This window comes from Pseudorca crassidens, chromosome 2, assembly GCF_039906515.1.
Source record: "Pseudorca crassidens isolate mPseCra1 chromosome 2, mPseCra1.hap1, whole genome shotgun sequence".
Taxonomy (NCBI): Eukaryota; Metazoa; Chordata; class Mammalia; order Artiodactyla; family Delphinidae; genus Pseudorca; species Pseudorca crassidens.
This window is the reverse complement of record NC_090297.1, coordinates 16,917,510-16,936,813: the sequence shown is the minus strand read 5'-3', so window position 1 is coordinate 16,936,813 and position 19,304 is coordinate 16,917,510. Positions and strand designations below refer to the sequence as shown.

The 19,304-nt window shown below is 38.1% G+C and overlaps 1 protein-coding gene across 3 annotated transcripts in view; it reads right to left on the bottom strand.

Annotated features, from left to right (window-relative positions):
- The window catches only part of CDC42 (cell division cycle 42), a 41,467-nt gene that overhangs the window by 9,224 nt on the left and 12,939 nt on the right, over positions 1-19,304 (bottom strand). For all 3 annotated transcript variants that reach the window (XM_067723282.1, XM_067723271.1, XM_067723291.1), the window contains exons 2-3: positions 9,915-10,069; positions 7,425-7,497 (exon numbers count right to left, since the gene is read on the bottom strand). In XM_067723282.1, the coding sequence (XP_067579383.1) occupies positions 7,425-7,497; positions 9,915-10,019 (178 nt within the window). In that variant the 5' untranslated portion in view covers positions 10,020-10,069. The remainder of the gene's footprint in view (positions 1-7,424; positions 7,498-9,914; positions 10,070-19,304) is intronic.

The following is a 19,304-nucleotide window of genomic DNA, read 5'->3' as shown; positions in this document are numbered from 1 at the left end:
AATGTTTTACATGCAACCAACCTTCTATTCAGATGGACTGGTGACAGAAAACAAATACAGTCATTCTTTTTTTTTTTTTTTTTTTTCTGCAGTACGCGGGCCTTTCACTGCTGTGGCCTCTCCCATTTCAGAGCACAGGCTCCGGACGCGCAGGCTCAGCGGCCATGGCTCAAGGGCCCAGCCGCTCCGCGGCATGTTGGATCTTCCCGGACCGGGGCACGAACCCGTGGTCCCCTGCATCGGCAGGCGGACTCTCAACCACTGCGCCACCAGGGAAGCCCCAGCCATTCTTTCTTAACACTAGATCCAAAGCTGTACTGGTCTGTCCATTTACTTGCAATGAACAAGCCCTCAAAGCTATAAATCTTTTCCTTTCCCAAGGAGAAAAAAATTAAAATTGTTCGATAAACAAAAAGTAGGCTACCTTACATCTACATTTGCTACAATTGCTACATTTAAGGAAACAGAATGAGTACGATCCCTTAGATGAGCAAGATTCTTCAATATCCAAGCATAATTTATCCAGCTAAAATCTATCCTCTAAGTATGAGGCAGCACTATCATTTAACATACTTTAAGGTACACAACATGATCAAGAAATTTTCACTCTACTGCGTAAGACAGGTTTTGACTACAAGTCTTAAATTATATCTACTCTAACAGTACACCAGCTCATCACTTAACTTCTAATACTTGACAAAAAGCAAGGATACATCTCATGAGTTGCTGGTTTTTTTCCTTCCTCCATATTCAGAATTTGAATTCAAGAGGAACTAAGTCAGTTTGAACTGAGGGCTCTGGTCCATATGAAAAATCTGAAGTGATCTCATGGTATGAAAAATAAGAATACTGCTAAAAAACAACACTTTCAGAGAATTCCAGTAGGACATTGTAAACCCAAGAAGACAAATTAAAGATTTCACAAAATGTACCGCTACAAATTAAAACCTAAACATTTTTTCTACAACCAAGTACTCAAAATTTAATGGCCCTTAGTGATCCCTGCTTCCTCTGTGCTATGGAGCTTACTCCTAAATAATTCCGTACCTTTTATATCATAAAAGAAAAAGAAAAAAAATCCAAAAATAAATGAGGACACTTTGGAACCTGAGATTCCTACCATGTTATGTATAACATCTGTAAAAATCTATACTATTGCATGTTAATGCAGAATTTACTGAAGATTCAAATCTTAGTCGTAACGCCTTTGGAAGGTTCTACAGTAGCACTAAACTAGAGACCAAAGCAGCTATAAATATCTCTATGGAGAGCGTTGTCATTCCTGATAATGTAATTGATCAGTAACTGCAGAAGGTTGCCAGATACTAGAAAACACCTCAATGAAAGGAGTTTATTTTTAAAAAACACAACAAACAAAAAACAGAATCAGCTAAACCAGGTCAAAGTGCACCACTATGACTTGTTCTGAATATTCTTCTGCTAAGGAAGAGAATAATATTAGCTGTACACCAAACACATTCCAGTCCCTGTGCTGGGTTTTTTTAATAGTAAAGTGTGTGAATCATAAATACACAGCTCCTGAGTTTTTACATATGTATACACTTTACTAAACTATCACTGAATCTTCACAACACCTCTAAAAGGAAAATATTTTAAACATTTTACATATCAAGGTAATTAAGCCCCACACAGTTAAGCAACTTGTCAACTATCTAGCTAACTGCTCTATCTAGCATCAAAGTCCAACCTTTCTCTTGTTTATTACCATGGTAAGCCCGGAATGATTGACTGTGATTACAATGATTAAAATTTAAAAATGAAGCTAGCTTTTGAAAATTGAACCTAAGAAAACAATTAAGACTATATATAAATAAATGAGAATGGGGAAAAACAAATTTAATGTAAACATAAATGAACCCAACTGTATTACAAATAATATAGCCACACTTTGGGGGGGGTGGGGATAACAAATCCAAGTAATTTTTGAACAAGGAACTGTGTATGCTATTAGACCAAAGAAAAAAATTACTGCAAACAAATCTTGAACTCTTCTTACATATTTGTTTTTCACAGTGGTATGGTATAGCAATTCTGAAACTATTTTGTGTGTATTGCAGGACTGAAAACAGGTACATCTTTTGGGGAACCTAGCTTCTAACTATAGAAGAAATGGAGATGAAAATATGGAATTGATGAAGGTAAAGAAGACTGCCTGAGTTGGACTAAATTGGAGGTATCAACAAAAACTCATTATCCAGAATAAACGTGTTAATATTTTCTTCCCTAGTTGAATGAATGATATTCAGGACAAGTCACTGTGGTGCAGAACAAGTCGCTAGCATGTTACAGCTGTTTGCTGTCTTATCTCTGTCCAGACCTCTGTAGCAATGAGCGTATCTAGCACCTAGATTCCCATTTTGCAACAACTGTAGGAAAAATTGATTCAGGCAAGAATTGTCAATGGTTATTAAATCTAGAGGGGGTGCTATTTAATGACAACAGAATATTTACACCATTTTAATGTATCTCCTCACAATTAATTATTAATTATAAAAGGAAAAATTCTAAACATATAGTAGGAAAACTGGACAACACCTTAATCAAGTGATCAGAATTACTTTTACCAAAAGGTGATACCCTGAGATGGACGTAACATTACTGATCTGGTATTCTAACCAAATATGCAATATCCTGAATCTACTCATGAGGAAATGGACAACCTCAAACTGAGAAACATTCTGTAAAATAAGTGGCCTGTTTGCTTAAAAAAATGCCAATACCATAAAAGGCTGAGGTTCCATACTAAAGGATACTAACCAAAGAGAGCGACAACTACATGCAATGTGCGATCCTAGGTCAGAACCTATACAAGAAAAATTGCTCTAAGGGACAATATTAGGACAATTGACAAAATTAGAGAGTTGACTACAGGTTAAAGTTTAAAATGTTATATATAATGTCAAATTTCCTAAATTTGGTAAGTGCACTATAAGAGAATATCCTTGCTCTTAAGAAATATACAGTGAAGCATTAAGGAACAAAAGGCCATGATGTATGCAACCTAACTCTCAAATGGCGTAGAAATAAAAGCAATATGCATATAGAGCTGGAGAATGTCACAAAGGTTAAGAATTGGTGAATCTGGTAAGGAGTTCTTTGTATTAGCAACTTTTCTGTAAGCCTGAAGTTAAATCAACACAAAAAGTGACAAAAAAGAATGTGTGTCCAAATACTAAAATGTTTCTGTAGTAAAGATCATAATATGAAAGAAAACTGCAAACAGACCCCTATATTAACAAAAGAAGTTAAACAAATTGTGGTGTGAACTGCCACACAACGGACTACTGTGGAACCATGAAGACTATGACACACAAGTACAACACTGAGAGGTATCACCATGCTTTTCTTTTACGAGATAAAGTCAGGTACAGAGAGAAGAATATCCTTTTTTTTCCTATGTATAAATACAATGAATGTATAGGAAGAGCTCTGTTTAGGACATACACTAAGATGTGATTGTCTCTGGATATAGATGCTTTTTCATTTTCTCCTTTAGCTTATCTATATTTTGATTTTCCTGTAATAAGCAAAACCTGTAATCTCTATAATAAAGAATAATATTTTTAATTTTGACATAGAAAGGAATTGGTGGTGGAATTGGAATTATTCAATATGAAAAAGAGCCTATGATAAACATATTGTGAAAAAATTTAAGTATAGAACTATATACACAATAGTAAAACATATGAAAAAAATAAATAAATAACTGTGGAAACTCATTAAACAAGAATTTGGGGGACTTCCCTGGTGGTCCAGAGGCTAAGACTCTGTGCTCCCAATGCAGGGGGCCCAGGTTTGATCCCTGGTCAGGGAACTAGATCCCACGTGCTGCAACTAAGAGTTCGCATGCCTCAACTAAAAAGACCCCGCGAGTCACAACTAAGACCCAGCGCAGCCAAATAAATTTAAAAATATTAAAAAAAAACAAAACAGAATTTGGTGTTGTGACCACAGGGGCAGAAATAAAGCTATGAAACAGAGGGAGAGTCCTATCTCTGGTCTTAAGCGATATTATTTTAATATATCTACAAGAGTTTCAGCCAAAGACAGGAATAGTATAAAAAGAATTCAAAACGACTATATTCAATATCTTGTAATAACCTATAATGGAAAAGAATCTGAAAAAGAAAAACATATATATATATATATATATATAAAAAAAAAACTGAATCACTTTGCAGTACACCTGATATTAACACAACATTGTAAATTAATTATACTTCAATTTTAAAAAGGTTTTAAAAAAGAATAAATTAAAGAATTCAAAATAAAATAACACAATCAACAGGTTAAAAGTAACCAAACAGTTAAAGGAAGTCAGAGGCTATCTCAGTGGGGATGAAAGCTTTAGCAGAAAGAAAATTGAGTTAATGGCATGACTTGAACCAGGACTCTGAGATTAAGGCCTTTGGAGAAAGACACAGAGTCTCCTTGTAGGTATGTCAAAGATAGGAGACTCAATCTGGATGCCTACAGTCCCAGGTCTCCAGTGCCTGTCAAAAAAGATCTCTGGCTTATAGCGACCTTAACCAGTTGAGGTGAAAACTCCCCAATTTGCCTGGTAGAGTAAAATAATTTCCTTAGTGAATGGCCTTTAACCCCTAGAAAGATTCAGAATCTAATATAGAGATGAAATAAATCAACATTATTATTGTTAATTTTCAGTTACATTTAGGAATAACCTATTCTTATTTAACACTCAGTGTCTATAGTATTTAAAACAATCACCATGGGACTTTGCTGGTGGCACAATGGTTAAGAATCCGCCTGTCAATGCAAGGGACATGGGTTTGAGCCCTGGTCCAGGAAGATTCCACACGTCACGGAGCAACTAAGGCCATGTGCCACAACTACTGAGCCTGTGCTCTAGAGCCCATGAGCCACAACTACTGAGCCTGCGTGCCACAACTACTGAAGCCTGCTTGCCTAGAGCCCATGCTCCACAATAAGAGAAGCCACTGCAATGAGAAGCCCGCGCACCGCAACGAAGAGTAGCCCCCACTCGCCGCAACTAGAGAGAGCCTGCACGCAGCAACGAAGACCCAACGCAGCCAAAAATAAATAAATAAATTTATTTATTTTTAAAAAAACTATCACCATGTTAAAGAACACAATAGATTAGTTTTCTGATTCCAATTTAAACTGTGTAATTGAGTAACTGATCTTGAGGTTTTTTTGTTGAAAATGTTAAGAATTTTATGAAAGTTGTAAATAATACTGTTTAAGATAAATTAAAACAAATACAGAAAATCATAAATTATCAGGTTTATTAAAGTTACATATGTAAAAACTTGGAAATGTTTCACTTGTCAGGTCAAGCAAACTGAATTGCTCAAAACAGAAAAGTAAATACATTAAATTTATAAATGCAATCTAAAGTGCTAGAAGAAATTTAACAGTTGTAAATGAGGCTGACTGGGATTAAACTCTGACCAATCCAAATTAAATAAACCAATATTAATCAAAGGACCCTAGGCCACCTTGAGAACAATCTGTCAAAACCGACTGTTTTAATAAAAGATTTAATAAGTGTGCAACTAAACTTAAAGGCTTACCCACTCCCAAACTAACACTGTACAAAGACCTGCATACAAATGTTCATAGCACCATTATCCATCATAGCTTAAAATTAGAACCCAAACAACCAGCAACTCGTAAATGGATAAAACAAACTGTGCTATATTCATTGACTGGAATACAACTCAACAATAAAAAGAAACAAACTACTGATACACATAACATAGACGAATCTCAAACAAATTTGCTAAGTGAAAGAAGTAAAGCACAAAAGGCTACAGACTGTATGGTTCCACTGATATGAAATTCTAGAAAAGCAAAATCATAGTGACAGAAAGCAGATATGTGGTTGCCTAGGGCCAGGTCAAGGGAAGGGACTGACTATAAAGGGCAAAAGGAAACTCTTTAGGATGATGTATATTGATTATGGTGGAGGTTACACAACTATATGGTCAGCAAAAATAAACTGAACACTTAAAATGAGTGAATTCTATTGTATTATACTTCAGTAAAGCTAAAAAATTAAACACTGATTAAACCATAAAGGTTTATAAAAATAAGCTTTGAAATTTGAAAATAAAATTTTAAATTAATTTTCAACCCCAAGTAGCCATAAATTGTCTTCTCTCTGTATATAGATTGCCTCCAAGGGCACACAGAAACACAAAAAATCCCTCACCTACCACGAAATGTAGGTCATTATCTCATTTTGTCTATCTTCCAAGTTTCCTCTAATATACCATTACCCCTAATTTTTAATTCATAAAAACTTTAAAGGCCTAAAACACCATTAGAAAGCCACTGATCTCTGGGGCTTCCCTGGTGGCACAGTGGTTAAGAATCCGCCTGCCAATGCAGGGGACACAGGTTCGAGCCCTGGCCCGGGAAGATCCCACATGCCGCGGAGCAACTAAGCCCGTGCGCCGCAACTACTGAGCCTGCATGCCTAGAGCCCATGCTCCACAACAAGAGAAGCCACCGCAATGAGAAGCCTGTGCACTGCAACGAAGAGTAGCCTTTGCTCGCCGCAACTAGAGAAAGCCCGCGCGCAGCAATGAAGATCCAACGCAGCCCAAAATAAAAATAAATAACTTTATCAAAAAAAATAAAGAAAGCCACTGGTCTCTAAACTTAACTGTTTACTATTGTCTCTCCATTTCACCCTCCCAATTGAATCTAGACAGTTCCTTAAAGTGGGCAGTATGATACACTCCATAAGAGCAATATGTCAGCTGACAGACAGTGAGAGGGTAACTCATAAAAAGTGAAAAAGTTAGGATTCCTACATACCAAAAGGATACCTTTCTGAATTTTTCCTTTGCCTAACTGAGCTGATGACAACAGAAACAACAGAGAAAAGTCAGAAATGAAGATGTGCAGCTACTGTTAAAACAAGGAAAAAACACTGAGAAATTGGGAATACTTAAGGAAGAAAGAAATCTGTTCCTTAAATCTGAAAAGTTGACCACAAATGTCAATACTGTGAGCTAGATTATTGGTTTGCCCTCAAAATATTTTCAAATATAGTATAAAATAACAAGTTATAGTATAATATAAGAAGCTATCTGTACATATAATATGCAGACACATATATTAAGTAAGTCTTCAAATATCAGAGTGATAGTACAGCCTGTCTAAGGTACTCTGCTCTCATCCTATTTTATCTCCTTCCACACCATCCATCCAGGGTACCCCAAATGCCTATTTGCTATTCCAGGTCTGGGACTGCTTCTTGGTCAAGCATCGACCATCATAATATTCAATCCTGCTATTAACAAAAGGCAAATGGTTTGCTAATATTCTAGTTTCCCAAATGTCCAAAAAAAGACAACCACCAAGTGTTATAGTTACAGACCAAAACATTGGAAAAGACATCAAGTTTTCACCTGCAGTATCAAAAAGTCCAAGAGTATAAGGCTCTCCACCAATCATAACTGTGACTGCATAGTTGTCAAAAACCTAAAACATAAAAATATGACATTGTTAGTGTGCAAGGGGATGGTCAAAACAGGACAACTCTTAAGCTAAGACAATGTTTCTTTCCCAAGACTCAACCATCTCTTAGTCCATCTTTCTTATATGACCAACCTTGCCAACTAAGCCCTTGCATGACCTAATAGTTCTTGAAAAAAGTGGCAGGAGATGTATTCTGGGATGTCTGCTCTACCCCAGCAGCTTGGATAAAAATCCACAGAAGGCTTAGAGGTGTCACAGGAGCAGAGTCCCCTGACTATACAAGATGATCCTATTCAAGTCTGAAACTTCTGAGACAGTAGTTTAAAGTTTACCTCAATTTTCAACCTGATTTCTAAGAAATTATTTCTTCATAGACCATTTCCTTTTAATCTAGTATTAAAATCTCCTAGATCCATGATAATCTTGTTCCTTTCAGGGTTGAAGACAGGAGCAGCCTTGTTGCAAACATTCCCATTAGAGAGAAATGTAGGTTCCCTCAAGGTACTCAAGGAAAGTGTCTAAGAAACGGCTGGCAGATTTTTTGTTGGGACTTCATGAATAAAACTCATGTTATTGGGTACAAATCACATGACCTAAGATATCTTCTTTGAATTGGGTATACTTAAGGATAGTATATAGGTGGGGGGGGGGTGTGTGTTTATGTACACTTAAGGATAGTGAATAGGGTATACTATTTGTAAACAGACTGTAAAACCCATTAACAAACTTAGTATATACTAATATTGGTTGTACTAAGTTATTTGTGAAAATGGGAGCTAACAGTGCTAAATGAAAAAAGACCCAACACTAATTCATGGACTCCTGAATTAATTTACAATTGAAAAGCAAGGCTTTGCAACCAGGAGAAGGATGTTACATTTTAAGATCAGCTCTGTTTAACACTAATTTTCTGGTTCATGTTTTAGTGGGTTGTTGGGAGTTTGTTTAAATGTAAGCAAGAGTGGACTGGAAGCAAGGGCTTTGGGGGAGGTGGTAGTTAAGGGAAAGTCAGTTCCTGATAACAAGAACAAGGAAGTGTAAAGAATGTGGTTAAGCTCTCAAACCATTCAGGTTATTTTCTTAAGTCATACCTAACCCTCTTCCAGAGATCCACATACAAACACATACATAAAACACCCATAAGCCCTCCTTAAATAGAAAGCCTAGACTCAGAAACCATGTTTACAAGAAAACAACTTTAAATGGAGACTGAAACACAAATAATCTGACAGTTGCCCTCACTCAAGACCTACAAAATCGATGTATCTCTAAAAGTCCCCTAAAAGTCCCTTTCAACCTCAGAACTTCTTTCACTTATGAATGTCCCCAAATGGGCCAACTCAAAAATACGATTTCGTATTTAAAAATATGATTTCTCCCCCTCAAAGAAACCTAATTTTTCTTCCAAAAGCCTGGGCCTACCTCAATCACTTTATATGCCCTGGGACATTATAGACTTTCAATTACAATTTAACATAATTACCAAGCCTTTAACCTGTCACCCTCTTAAAAATGCTCTCATCTCTGAAGATTAACCTAAAGTAATGATACATTTTCTTCCTTTTTACTTCCAAACAATACTAGTTCCATATTAATCATACATAGGTGCTTCATAACCCACCCCTAAAAGAGCTCACTTCACAGAGGTGGTTATTGCCAGGCCAGGCCAACCCTAGCTCCTCTCTCACCACAGAATAGACATCTATGTTTAATATAATTACACCACTGCATTGGTCAACCAACCTGGGACAAACACTGGATCCCCAAACACATTCACAATGAGTGTTACTCTAAATAACTGTCTCTCTCACTTCAGTATCTTTGTTATTCCCATTTTCCCTCTCTACTCTTCCAAGGAGCTGATAAAAAGCATTTGTGGGAGAGAATCCCCAAAGGCTTCTTCTGTTGATGTACTCATAAGAAAAACAGGTCTTCTGTGCCTCTAAAAACCAGTCTGGAGCTCCATTACTGCTAGGACAACAGCTCCATAAGCTTTCCTTCTATTCCCTAAGGAGAATAAGTGGAGACACATACTACTTTCCCTGAAGTTACAAGACCCCCAAAATCATCCCAGAAGATCTCCAAGCACTGATTAATCATTGGCCAAGATATCAAAAAAAATCACCTCTTTCCAAAATGTAGGGCATACTTCTCCAGACTGAGACCACCACTCTTTAGAATCTTGTCTATTGGAGTTTTGCCTCCCAGCACTTCTTGCAAACCCTTGTATCACCCCTTCTGACTTTCCACTGATTTTTCAGCTGTTTAATTTTAAAGTGTATATAATTTACCCATGATAAGTCAAGATCTTTAAAAACAGGAAACAAAGGCAGACAACAGAAAAATTTCAGTACATAAAGTTTTCAAAAGGATATCAAATTATAATATATTTCACTAATAGATGGAAGCTTTATACTTACAGTCGGTACATACTCAGAAGGAAATTTGTTTGTTGTGTAGGATATCAGGAGACATGTTTTACCAACGGCACCATCGCCCACAACAACGCACTTAATTGTCTGCATTGCTGAAACAGTTTTGTATCCACTTTAAATATTTCAAATTTGATGATGACCTACAAAAGGATTAAAGATATTTCTGTTAATTATTTGTACTTACACATGTGTTTTTTTCCTTCAATTAGCAACAGGCTCTCTCATTCAGAGCAATAACAGAACCAGCAACCCAACTACTAGGGCTAAAAGAACCTAAAAAGAGAAATAGTGACTTGCAAATAAGAGTCAATTTTCTAAGTTTCTGATCCTTGGCTGTTTTCTTTTTTCTTTTTTTAATTAATTTATTTATTTATTTATTTTTGGCTGTGTTGGGTCTTCGTTTCTGTGTGAGGGCTTTCTCCATTTGGGGCAAGTGAGGGCCACTCTTCATTGCGGTGTGCGGGCCTCTCACTATCACGTTGCGGAGCACAGGCTCCAGACTCACAGGCTCAGTAGTTGTGGCTCACGGGCCTAGATGCTCCGCGGCATGTGGGATCTTCCCAGACCAGGGCTCGAACCCGTGTCCCCTGCATTGGCAGGCAGATTCTCAACCACTGCGCCACCAGGGAAGCCCGGTTGTTTTCGACATAAGTGTTTTTTAAAAAATCAAAAGTAGCATAAAGAGCAGCATGTCTTTTTATAATGAAAGAGAAGAGGCTATTTGAAAATGAATCCCACGTAGTGTGTCAAGTTAATTTGTGCAACTTTTCCTTCAGTTGTACATGCCCACACATGTGTGTGTACAGGTATATGTGTACTAGACTGCAATACAAAGACCACTGCTTCAATGAATGGTCCATTTACCCAACCTTAGAGCTATAGTTACTCAGGCTATAACCAATAAGCAGCAGAGCACCACCACCTCCCGTCTGTAATAGATGAGCAACATGAGGGACGGGACAAAGATCAGGGTGATCCCTGGTCTCAGTAGCTCTTTCAGCGCCAAGTTGCCTAGTTACTAATTCAATATTCATGGCATGAAGAGGTCAAAACCTAGATTTTTATAATGAAAAAGTCAGATCACTCTAAAGCATTCTAACTTACAAACAGATACAATTACTTTAGCTTCTCTTACTGTAGTCCTCCATTCTAAGAAGCTATTGATTACAAATGTGCCAAGGATTTACTACATTTCAATTCTGAATGCTTGTTTTTACACTTAAACATTTCTAAAATCAGAACGTATCTTTACCGAAGGTTCCTTACCCTTGTTACCAGCCATTTTCCCCCACATTTTGACATATACGAAATTGGGATATATGACATCTTAGAGTCAATGAAAAATTATAACAGTTTTTCTGGAAGAATAAAGAAGAAACACCACACCCTCTATACCTATATTTTAAGATAAAATCCTTTTTCAATTATAATTCTGAGGGATTACAATTTCTTGTTAGCTAAAGCTGCCACCTTATTAAACATAAAAATGTCACAGAACCATCTAACTGTGGATTGGATGCCAGACCTATATGATCGTACAGTAACCTTCACAACTCTTAATCATGACTTATAAGTCTGTTAACACCTCTGTATCAGGGCTTCCTTGGTGGAACAGTGGTTAAGAATCCGCCTGTCAATGCAGGGGACACAGGTTCAAGCCCTGGTCCGGGAAGATCCTACATGCAGCGGAGCAACTAAGGCCATGCGCCACAACTACGAAGCCTGCACTCTAGAGCCCACGAGCCACAACTACTGAGCCCATGTGCCACAACTACTGAAGCCCTGCACACCTAGAGCCTGTGCTCCGCAACAAGAGAAGCCACCACAATGAGAAGCCTGCGCACCGCAACGAAGAGTAGCCCCCGCTCGCCACAACTAGAGAAAGCCCACGTGCAGCAACAAAGACCCAATGCAGCCAAAAATTAATTAATTTCAAAAAAAAAAGAAAAAAAAATCTCTGTATATACAAGTGAGTAACCTACAGGAAATATACATTCTCCTGTTCCTCATCAAAACCATCTTGACTACATTTTCCCTGTAATGCACTAGAGGAGTACTCATACTAGGTTAAGGATCTTAATCCCTAAACTAAATCAAATTACCTATCAAAATAATCACACTAAACCAAGCACTAAATTAGTTCTAGAGAATTATTCTAGAAGAATGTCTTTTACTTAATAATAAAAGAGAAAACAGGAATAGCTGTCTTCTCATGGTTCCTCAGTCCACCTCTGAAAAACAGGATAATATTCTACTAAGAAACAAGGTCTTCTGTAAAATTTCTTTCCAATTCAGAGTAAAGAAAAGAAAGGTAAGCAGAGAGAGTTCTGATCATCCTACAGAGTATCTTCCAGGTGCCTAAAAATCAGTTTCAAGTTCAGTTCCTGTATCTTCTATTTCTCATGACCATTATTATGGGGCAATTTTTTTTTACAGAGTTTAATCATAAGCACTGGACAGAAAGTAAGGTTTGATCACTGTGGCAGACACTGCTAGCGGTCTTCCAATTCTTCCTCTCTTCTTTAGTAACAGAATTTTACTGAAGCATATGGCTCTTAGTAAAGACTACATTTCCTAAATTCTTTTGCAGCTAGATGTGACCAAGTTCTGGCAAATGGGAATGGAAGCGATGGATGCAATTTTCAAGACTAGCCTTAAAAACAAGGGGAATAGTTTCTCCTATCCCGGCCTTTAGGCTGGAATGCAGACATGATAATGGAAGCTGAAGCAGTCACACTGAACCAGAAGACAGAAATTACATGCTAAGGATGAGTAACACAATAGGAAGGGCCAGCCCTGTATTGCCTTCCAAGACTTTTACATGAGAAAGAAACTTCTCTTTCATTAAGCCCCTATTATTTTGGACTTCTCTGTTACAGCAGCAGAACTGAATCCTAATTACTATATTTCACGGATGCTAAGAAGACAACAATTTTTAAAATACATCCTAAATTTAGAGGTGTTAAATGTTAAGAGAAAAAGTCTTAGAATCAATAAAATTATAATAATATTTGGATTTATCAAGTAACTTTACAGTAAACTTGACCACTTTTGAGACTTTATCTTAAAAACACATAAAATAAATGCTATTATTAAATTTTAACTATGGTTAAAATCAATTGTCATCCCTAAATATGAAGATCCTTATCTTCGGTCTACCTATGGTATTCACTTTTAAGACTTGTAACCCATACTACCTAGCAAATACAAAATCATCAGGCCATTTATAAACTTGAAACTTCTAGTGAAGGAAGAGCTACCATTTCCTGCAAGTTTCATTAAAATTCTCTAGGAAATAAGGAAGAAGAAATTGAAAACAAAAAGTTTCCATAATTAAAGACATGAATATGACTGCCACATGGTTAAGTCACAACTATCACAAGCTGTATTGAATGTCACAATATTGTTCTGTTTTATGTTTTGGTTTTTTGATCATGAGGCATGTGGGATCTTAGCTCCCTGACCAGGGATCGAACCTGCACCCCTTGCATTGGAAGGCAAAGTCTTAACCACTGGGCCGCCAAGGAAGTCCCAAAACCTCTCTGCATTCTTAAGAGCAAAATCACTACAACTAAATGCCAAACTTTCTGAGGAAGATCTTTAAGCTTTTCCAATGAAAGATAATGGGTGACTAGAACTCTTGTGAGAGAAATGTGGTCCGCAAACAGTTTGGCAAGATCACTAACATTACTACTTTGAGAACTTTCAGAAGTCTGGATCTTTTCTCAGCAGGAGAAACAGCCCCCAAGCCAATCAGGCCCTTCTTGCATGTCCTGCTTAGTAAAGCTGGGAAGACTTTCCGAACTACAGAAACTAAATACATAACAATAATAATTTTCCTAACTCTGAAGTCAGGAAAACCCTGGGTTTTAACCTCTGCTCAGCACTTACTAGTGACCTACGCAAGTTTCTTAATCTCTTTTTGCCTCAATTCTCTCATTTGTAAAACAAACTAATTATAATTTACACCAACACCTTGCAAAGTTATAAAGACTAAGTAATATAAAAGGACCTGGCTCCTAGCACATACTCAATATACATGAATTCCTCTACCAACTGTGCCAGTTAAGTCAATCCCACCATACCTATTTTCGTCCAGAGGATCAAAACTTGCACTGCACTTTCTTCTCTCTTTGGTGGACTATTACCTAATCAAAACTTCTCACACTTTGCACAAAGCAGGTGCACCAAAAACATAGGCTAAAATGAACTGAATATATTTGCTGCTATTTAGCTAATGACACAAAAAACAAGAAATCCACCCAAGTATTCCTTCTTCACTTGAAGACTCCCGTATTATTTTTTTCCTGTATTTCCTGCATTTCCCTGTATTTACAGAGCAGTCCCTAAAACCAAGCTACTTAACAGGTGTTAACAATATAATTTAGGTATTGGAATAGACCCTATCACTATCTTTAAACACCAAATTAAATGCTTTTTTAGTTTATTAATTATCACTGCCTACATGCAAACTACTGAAAATGTGACAGTTGTTAACCTAAAACAATAAAACAGCCAGTTATTTTACCTTCTCCCTATTGGAGATACAAAGGTACTTCTCAGGTCTACAACTGAAGTCTAGTGGTAGGGTGTGAGAGCTCCCCCTTCTGGTCATCTGACTCCATCTTAAATGAGGTTTCTGTTTATTAATGTTCACATTGTTATTGATAATATTTTTTATAATCTCTTTTTCCTGTTAGGCTTGAATTCAGCCTCTACATCAGCAATTCCAAAACTATCACTTCGGACAACCAGAGTCAGAATTACCTGAAATGAGTCTGTTAACAATTCAGATTCCTGGGCCCTCACCCCAAATCTAATAGATCAGAGCGCAACACTTCCTATGAAATTCTAATGCACAGTGAAGTTTGAGAACCACTGCCCTATATGATAACAAGACAAAAAATACCAGTAACAAAAGAATCTAAACTAAGATAAACACTACTGACATTTAGATCACCCAGAAGTGAGTTTCTTAAAAGTAGTATCCAAATTATCACTGTGAATTATCTGTATCAACCAGGCACTTTACATATTTAGTAATGAAAAACTCATGTTGTATACTGAGAGATCACGAACCAAGATACTTCAGAGGTGCTTTAAAACTGGCTCAGGGCTTCCCTGGTGGCACAGTGGTTGAGAGTCCGCCTGCCGATGCAGGGGACACGGGTTCGTGCCCCGGTCCGGGAAGATCCCACATTCCGCGGAGCTGCTAGGCCCGTGAGCCATGGCCGCTGAGCCTGCGCGTCCAGAGCCTGTGCTCCGCAACGGGAGAGGCCACAACAGTGAGAGGTCCGCGCACCGCAAAAAAAAAAAAAACTGGTTCAACCCAAGTGTTCTCAAATAATAGTGCCAGTGGCAATACTTATATAGCACTTACTATATGCCACATACTGTTCTAAACATATTACACATATTCATACATTTTGTCCTCTCAACTCTGAGATATGTACTATACTGTCCCCATTTCACAGGTAAGAAAAGTAGGGCTCAGCGAAGTTAAGCAAATAGACCAAGATTACTGAGCCCGTAAATGGCAGAACTGGAATTTAAACCCAAACAGTCTGTCAAGGCTCTGCTCCAAAATTCTATACTATACTACTTTCTCCTAAGAAGTGACATTAATCAAAACAAATATGATCACTACAAATGGAGAGGCAAGTATATACCTATGACAGTTGCCAGACTGGGAAGAGGAAGGCAGAGGAAGAAGCAAGAAACAGGGGTTAAGTTCATTTCCTATTTCTTCACCCTGCAGACAACCACTCAATCTTATTGGGGAGAAGGGAAGCGAGAAGAGAGAATTTTTAAGAGAGAGTTCACTCTTCCCCTTTCTATCTATATACCCACAAATCTTCCATTTCTTATGCTTCCTCACCCGACAGTTCAGCAATCTATCAGAAACTGGTTGTGGATCCCCAGTTAAGTAAGAGCACTGGTTCAGGAGTCAGACTGGCTCTACCACTCTAGCTATGTGACCTTAGGCAAGCTGTATAACTGCTCAGTTCTCCCTTATCTCAAAAATGAAAATAGTAATACTTTTCTCATAGGGTAAGTTGATTGAATAAGATAATATATGTAAGGAATTCAAAACAGTGCCTGGCCTCTGGTAAATGCTTAGTAAATGTTTGCACCTACTCTTAAATGAGTAAAGGTACTTTTATAGTACTCATTGTCTTTACTACAAATGTAGTCAAATTTAGAGCTATCACTACAAAGGTGGTCATTTCAGAGTCAAGTTCCAATTTAATGAGGATTATTCTGCAAAGCATCTGACATGTATTATTAATAATTTCATGTACTGAAAGGTCACCAGATGACCCACAGATGGGGAGGGAGTAGGGGGGCCAGGGGAGAGACTTTGTTCTTGCAATATATACAATGCCAGCTTCAACAACATGGAGGAAACTAAGCCAGACATATTTGTAATTCCTTATGTTAACTTCCTATTTAAACAACGTCAAATCACTATAACAGCAAAGAGGCTATGTAGTACCAATGTACCATTCTGCTATCCAGAGTGGCTAGAAAAGTTATTCTGCACCAATAACTAAGCACTATTTATTTTAATAATGAAGTTCATTTGTACCAGAACTTGGAATTGGTTGGTGTTGAGCAACTTAAGGCATAAAAAATGATTCTGCCAATCATAAGGAAGATAAATTGTGAAATAAGGTGGATCTTCCACACTCCTTCCCAATACCTATCACTCCTCCTGACAGCCACACCAAAACCATTATCTCCTACATTCTTAAATGCTTTGGAGGTCCAAATTACCCTTTGAGAATCTCAAAACCAAAGCCCCTTTAGTTTTCTGGGGTTCTTGAGCTCTGGATTTAAAGAGGCTATGGAACTCTTAGTATCATTATTATTATTGGCTGGATGCCAACTAAACTCCACCAAACAATGCAATCCCTGAGGAAAAGGATTTGTCTGTGGGGAAGGGAAAACGCTCCCAGCTACAGATGCCCTATCTTCCCATGCCCCACAGTTCATTCTAGGCACAAGGCACAAAGAGCGTATGAAAAGATTTGGGGGTTAGGTATTTGCTAATAAGCTTGTTTTGCAAAAAATGTACATTCTCAATCAGACTATTATATCCCTTATAAAAAGATGTCAAATATTAACAGTAAACAGTGTGAATAAAAGCCGCATCCAATTTTTGGTATTCACTGTGGTGAAAATAAGTGTTTGGTCTTTGTCCAGGATTCCACAGAGCTCCTAAAACCCTTGCAATTCCCCTAAATGGTAGCAGTACCTTTTGTCATTCATAATGAGCCCCTTCCTAATAATGACTTAGGATGGGGCCTCTGGATAGCCTTGGGATGGGACTGCTCACCAGAAAGACCAAGTGATGAGAGCGTTAGAACTTTCAGCCCTACCTGCCAACCTCAGGAAGAGAGGACGGGGAGGGGAGCACTGGAGATTGAGCTCTGTGAAAACTGGCGAACAAGATTTAGAGAGCTTCCAAGTTAGTCAACACGTCGTGCTGGAGAGTGCCTGCCTGGGGAGGACACGTACTCCATACCCCAAATTTGCCATCAGCCATGCAGAAGGGTGGATAGCCTGGGTACCCCATCTGCAGCTGGTGCCTGAAGTGGAGGCAGTTTTGTGGGGCTGAGCCCTTAAGCTGTGGGGTCTACACTAACTCTGAGAGTTAGTGTTACAATGGAATTGACAGAAGTGATGTCGGAAAAAGACACTACATTCACACTAACACAAAATACACTCAAAGTAATGCTCTTTTCCATTTGAAACACATTTCCCCCTGAAGTAATCCATTTTCATACTTAGGATACAGGAAAGAGATATGGAGAATCAAGAGAGTAACAACCCTGAATAACAAGCCTTCCTTACCTATCCAATGAAACAGCTGGTCTGGTTAAAGGATTAAACAGAATAAATAAAATCGGCATCACCTGTCTCTCCTATCAAATCCAGTCACTTTAGAGAATATGGTTTATATAACCTTTTGCTGTCATTACACCTCCACCATAGTTACCTTTCTCCCCCAAAACAAGCAATACACTGTAAGAATGTTTTTAAACCTTGAAATAAACATTTAGCTTCAAAAAAATTTATGAGAACCAAAATTTAAGAGTTCACCCAATATTACTTTAAAAAAACAAAATAAAGAATAAGATTTTTTTTTCCGAATTGGAATATCCCTTAATGAACTAACTAAATCCCATCATTTTGCAGATATTCTGGTCTAAATGCAAAGGACTTGCCCCTATGCCAGACAGTTAACACTCATGTATCCTGACATTCTTTCCCAACTCTTCAGAATTCAGGCAAATACAGAACAAGCCACATAAAGACAGTTCTTTTTGAACTTCATAATTTGTTTTCAGAGTCCTCAGTAAATAGGAAATAATCTTAGAAAACTTTGGCACTCATTCCGCCTGCCAGTGCACGGGACAAGGGTTTGCTCCCTGGTCTGGGAAGATCCCACATGCCGCGGAGCAACAAAGCCCGTGCACCACAACTACTGAACCTGTGCTCTAGAGTCCTCGAGCCACAACTACTGAAGCCCGCATGCCACAACTACTGAAGCCCACAAACCTAGAGCCCGTGCTCCCCAACAAGAGAAGCCACCGCAATGAGAAGCCCGCACACCGCAACAAAGAGTAGCCCCCGCTCACCACAACTAGAGAAAGCCCGCACGCAGCAATGAAGACCAAACGCAGCCATAAATAAATAAATAAGTTTATTTAAAAAAAAAAAAGTCAAAGCAATTCAACTACTGCTCAAACGTATTTGCCCTAATAAAAATCCAAAAGAAGCTTAATATAATCAAGTAGTTTGCCTCCGTTTCGAATAATAAATGTATGCATTCCAATTGGAAAAATAAGTTAAAATTGGAATTCTATAAAATAACTTTCAATTATTAAAAAGTAGACAACCCTGTGTTGGAAGAGACCCCATAGGTCTCTTGTGGTCCTACCCATCTTGCTAGGTATGCTAAGAATGCAAGGCTCTGACCACTCTACCCAGGCCATGTCATAGGGTTGTGTTTGCAGCAAACAACCTTGAAGGATACAGTAATGTCTCCCTCTGGGACAAAGAGCAGGGTTGCCTTCTGCATGCTATTAAATAGTAGGTTCCCCAAGCTCGGTGTTCCTCAGCTATGACACAAACCCACTGCATCTCCCACATGGAAGTCTTAGGGATAAGGGGAAGCAGCACACAACACACTGATCTCCTGCTGCTGGCTGTGGCTTAATTAAATTCTTTGTCTCTGACCCTAGAGTCTCATGTCTTCTGCCAGCAGCCATAAAACAATATCAGGCTAACATATTAGCTTGTAAGGAGAGTAAAATAAAATCCCCAAACCTGTTTACTTAATTGACTGAGCTTTGTGAGACATAATGA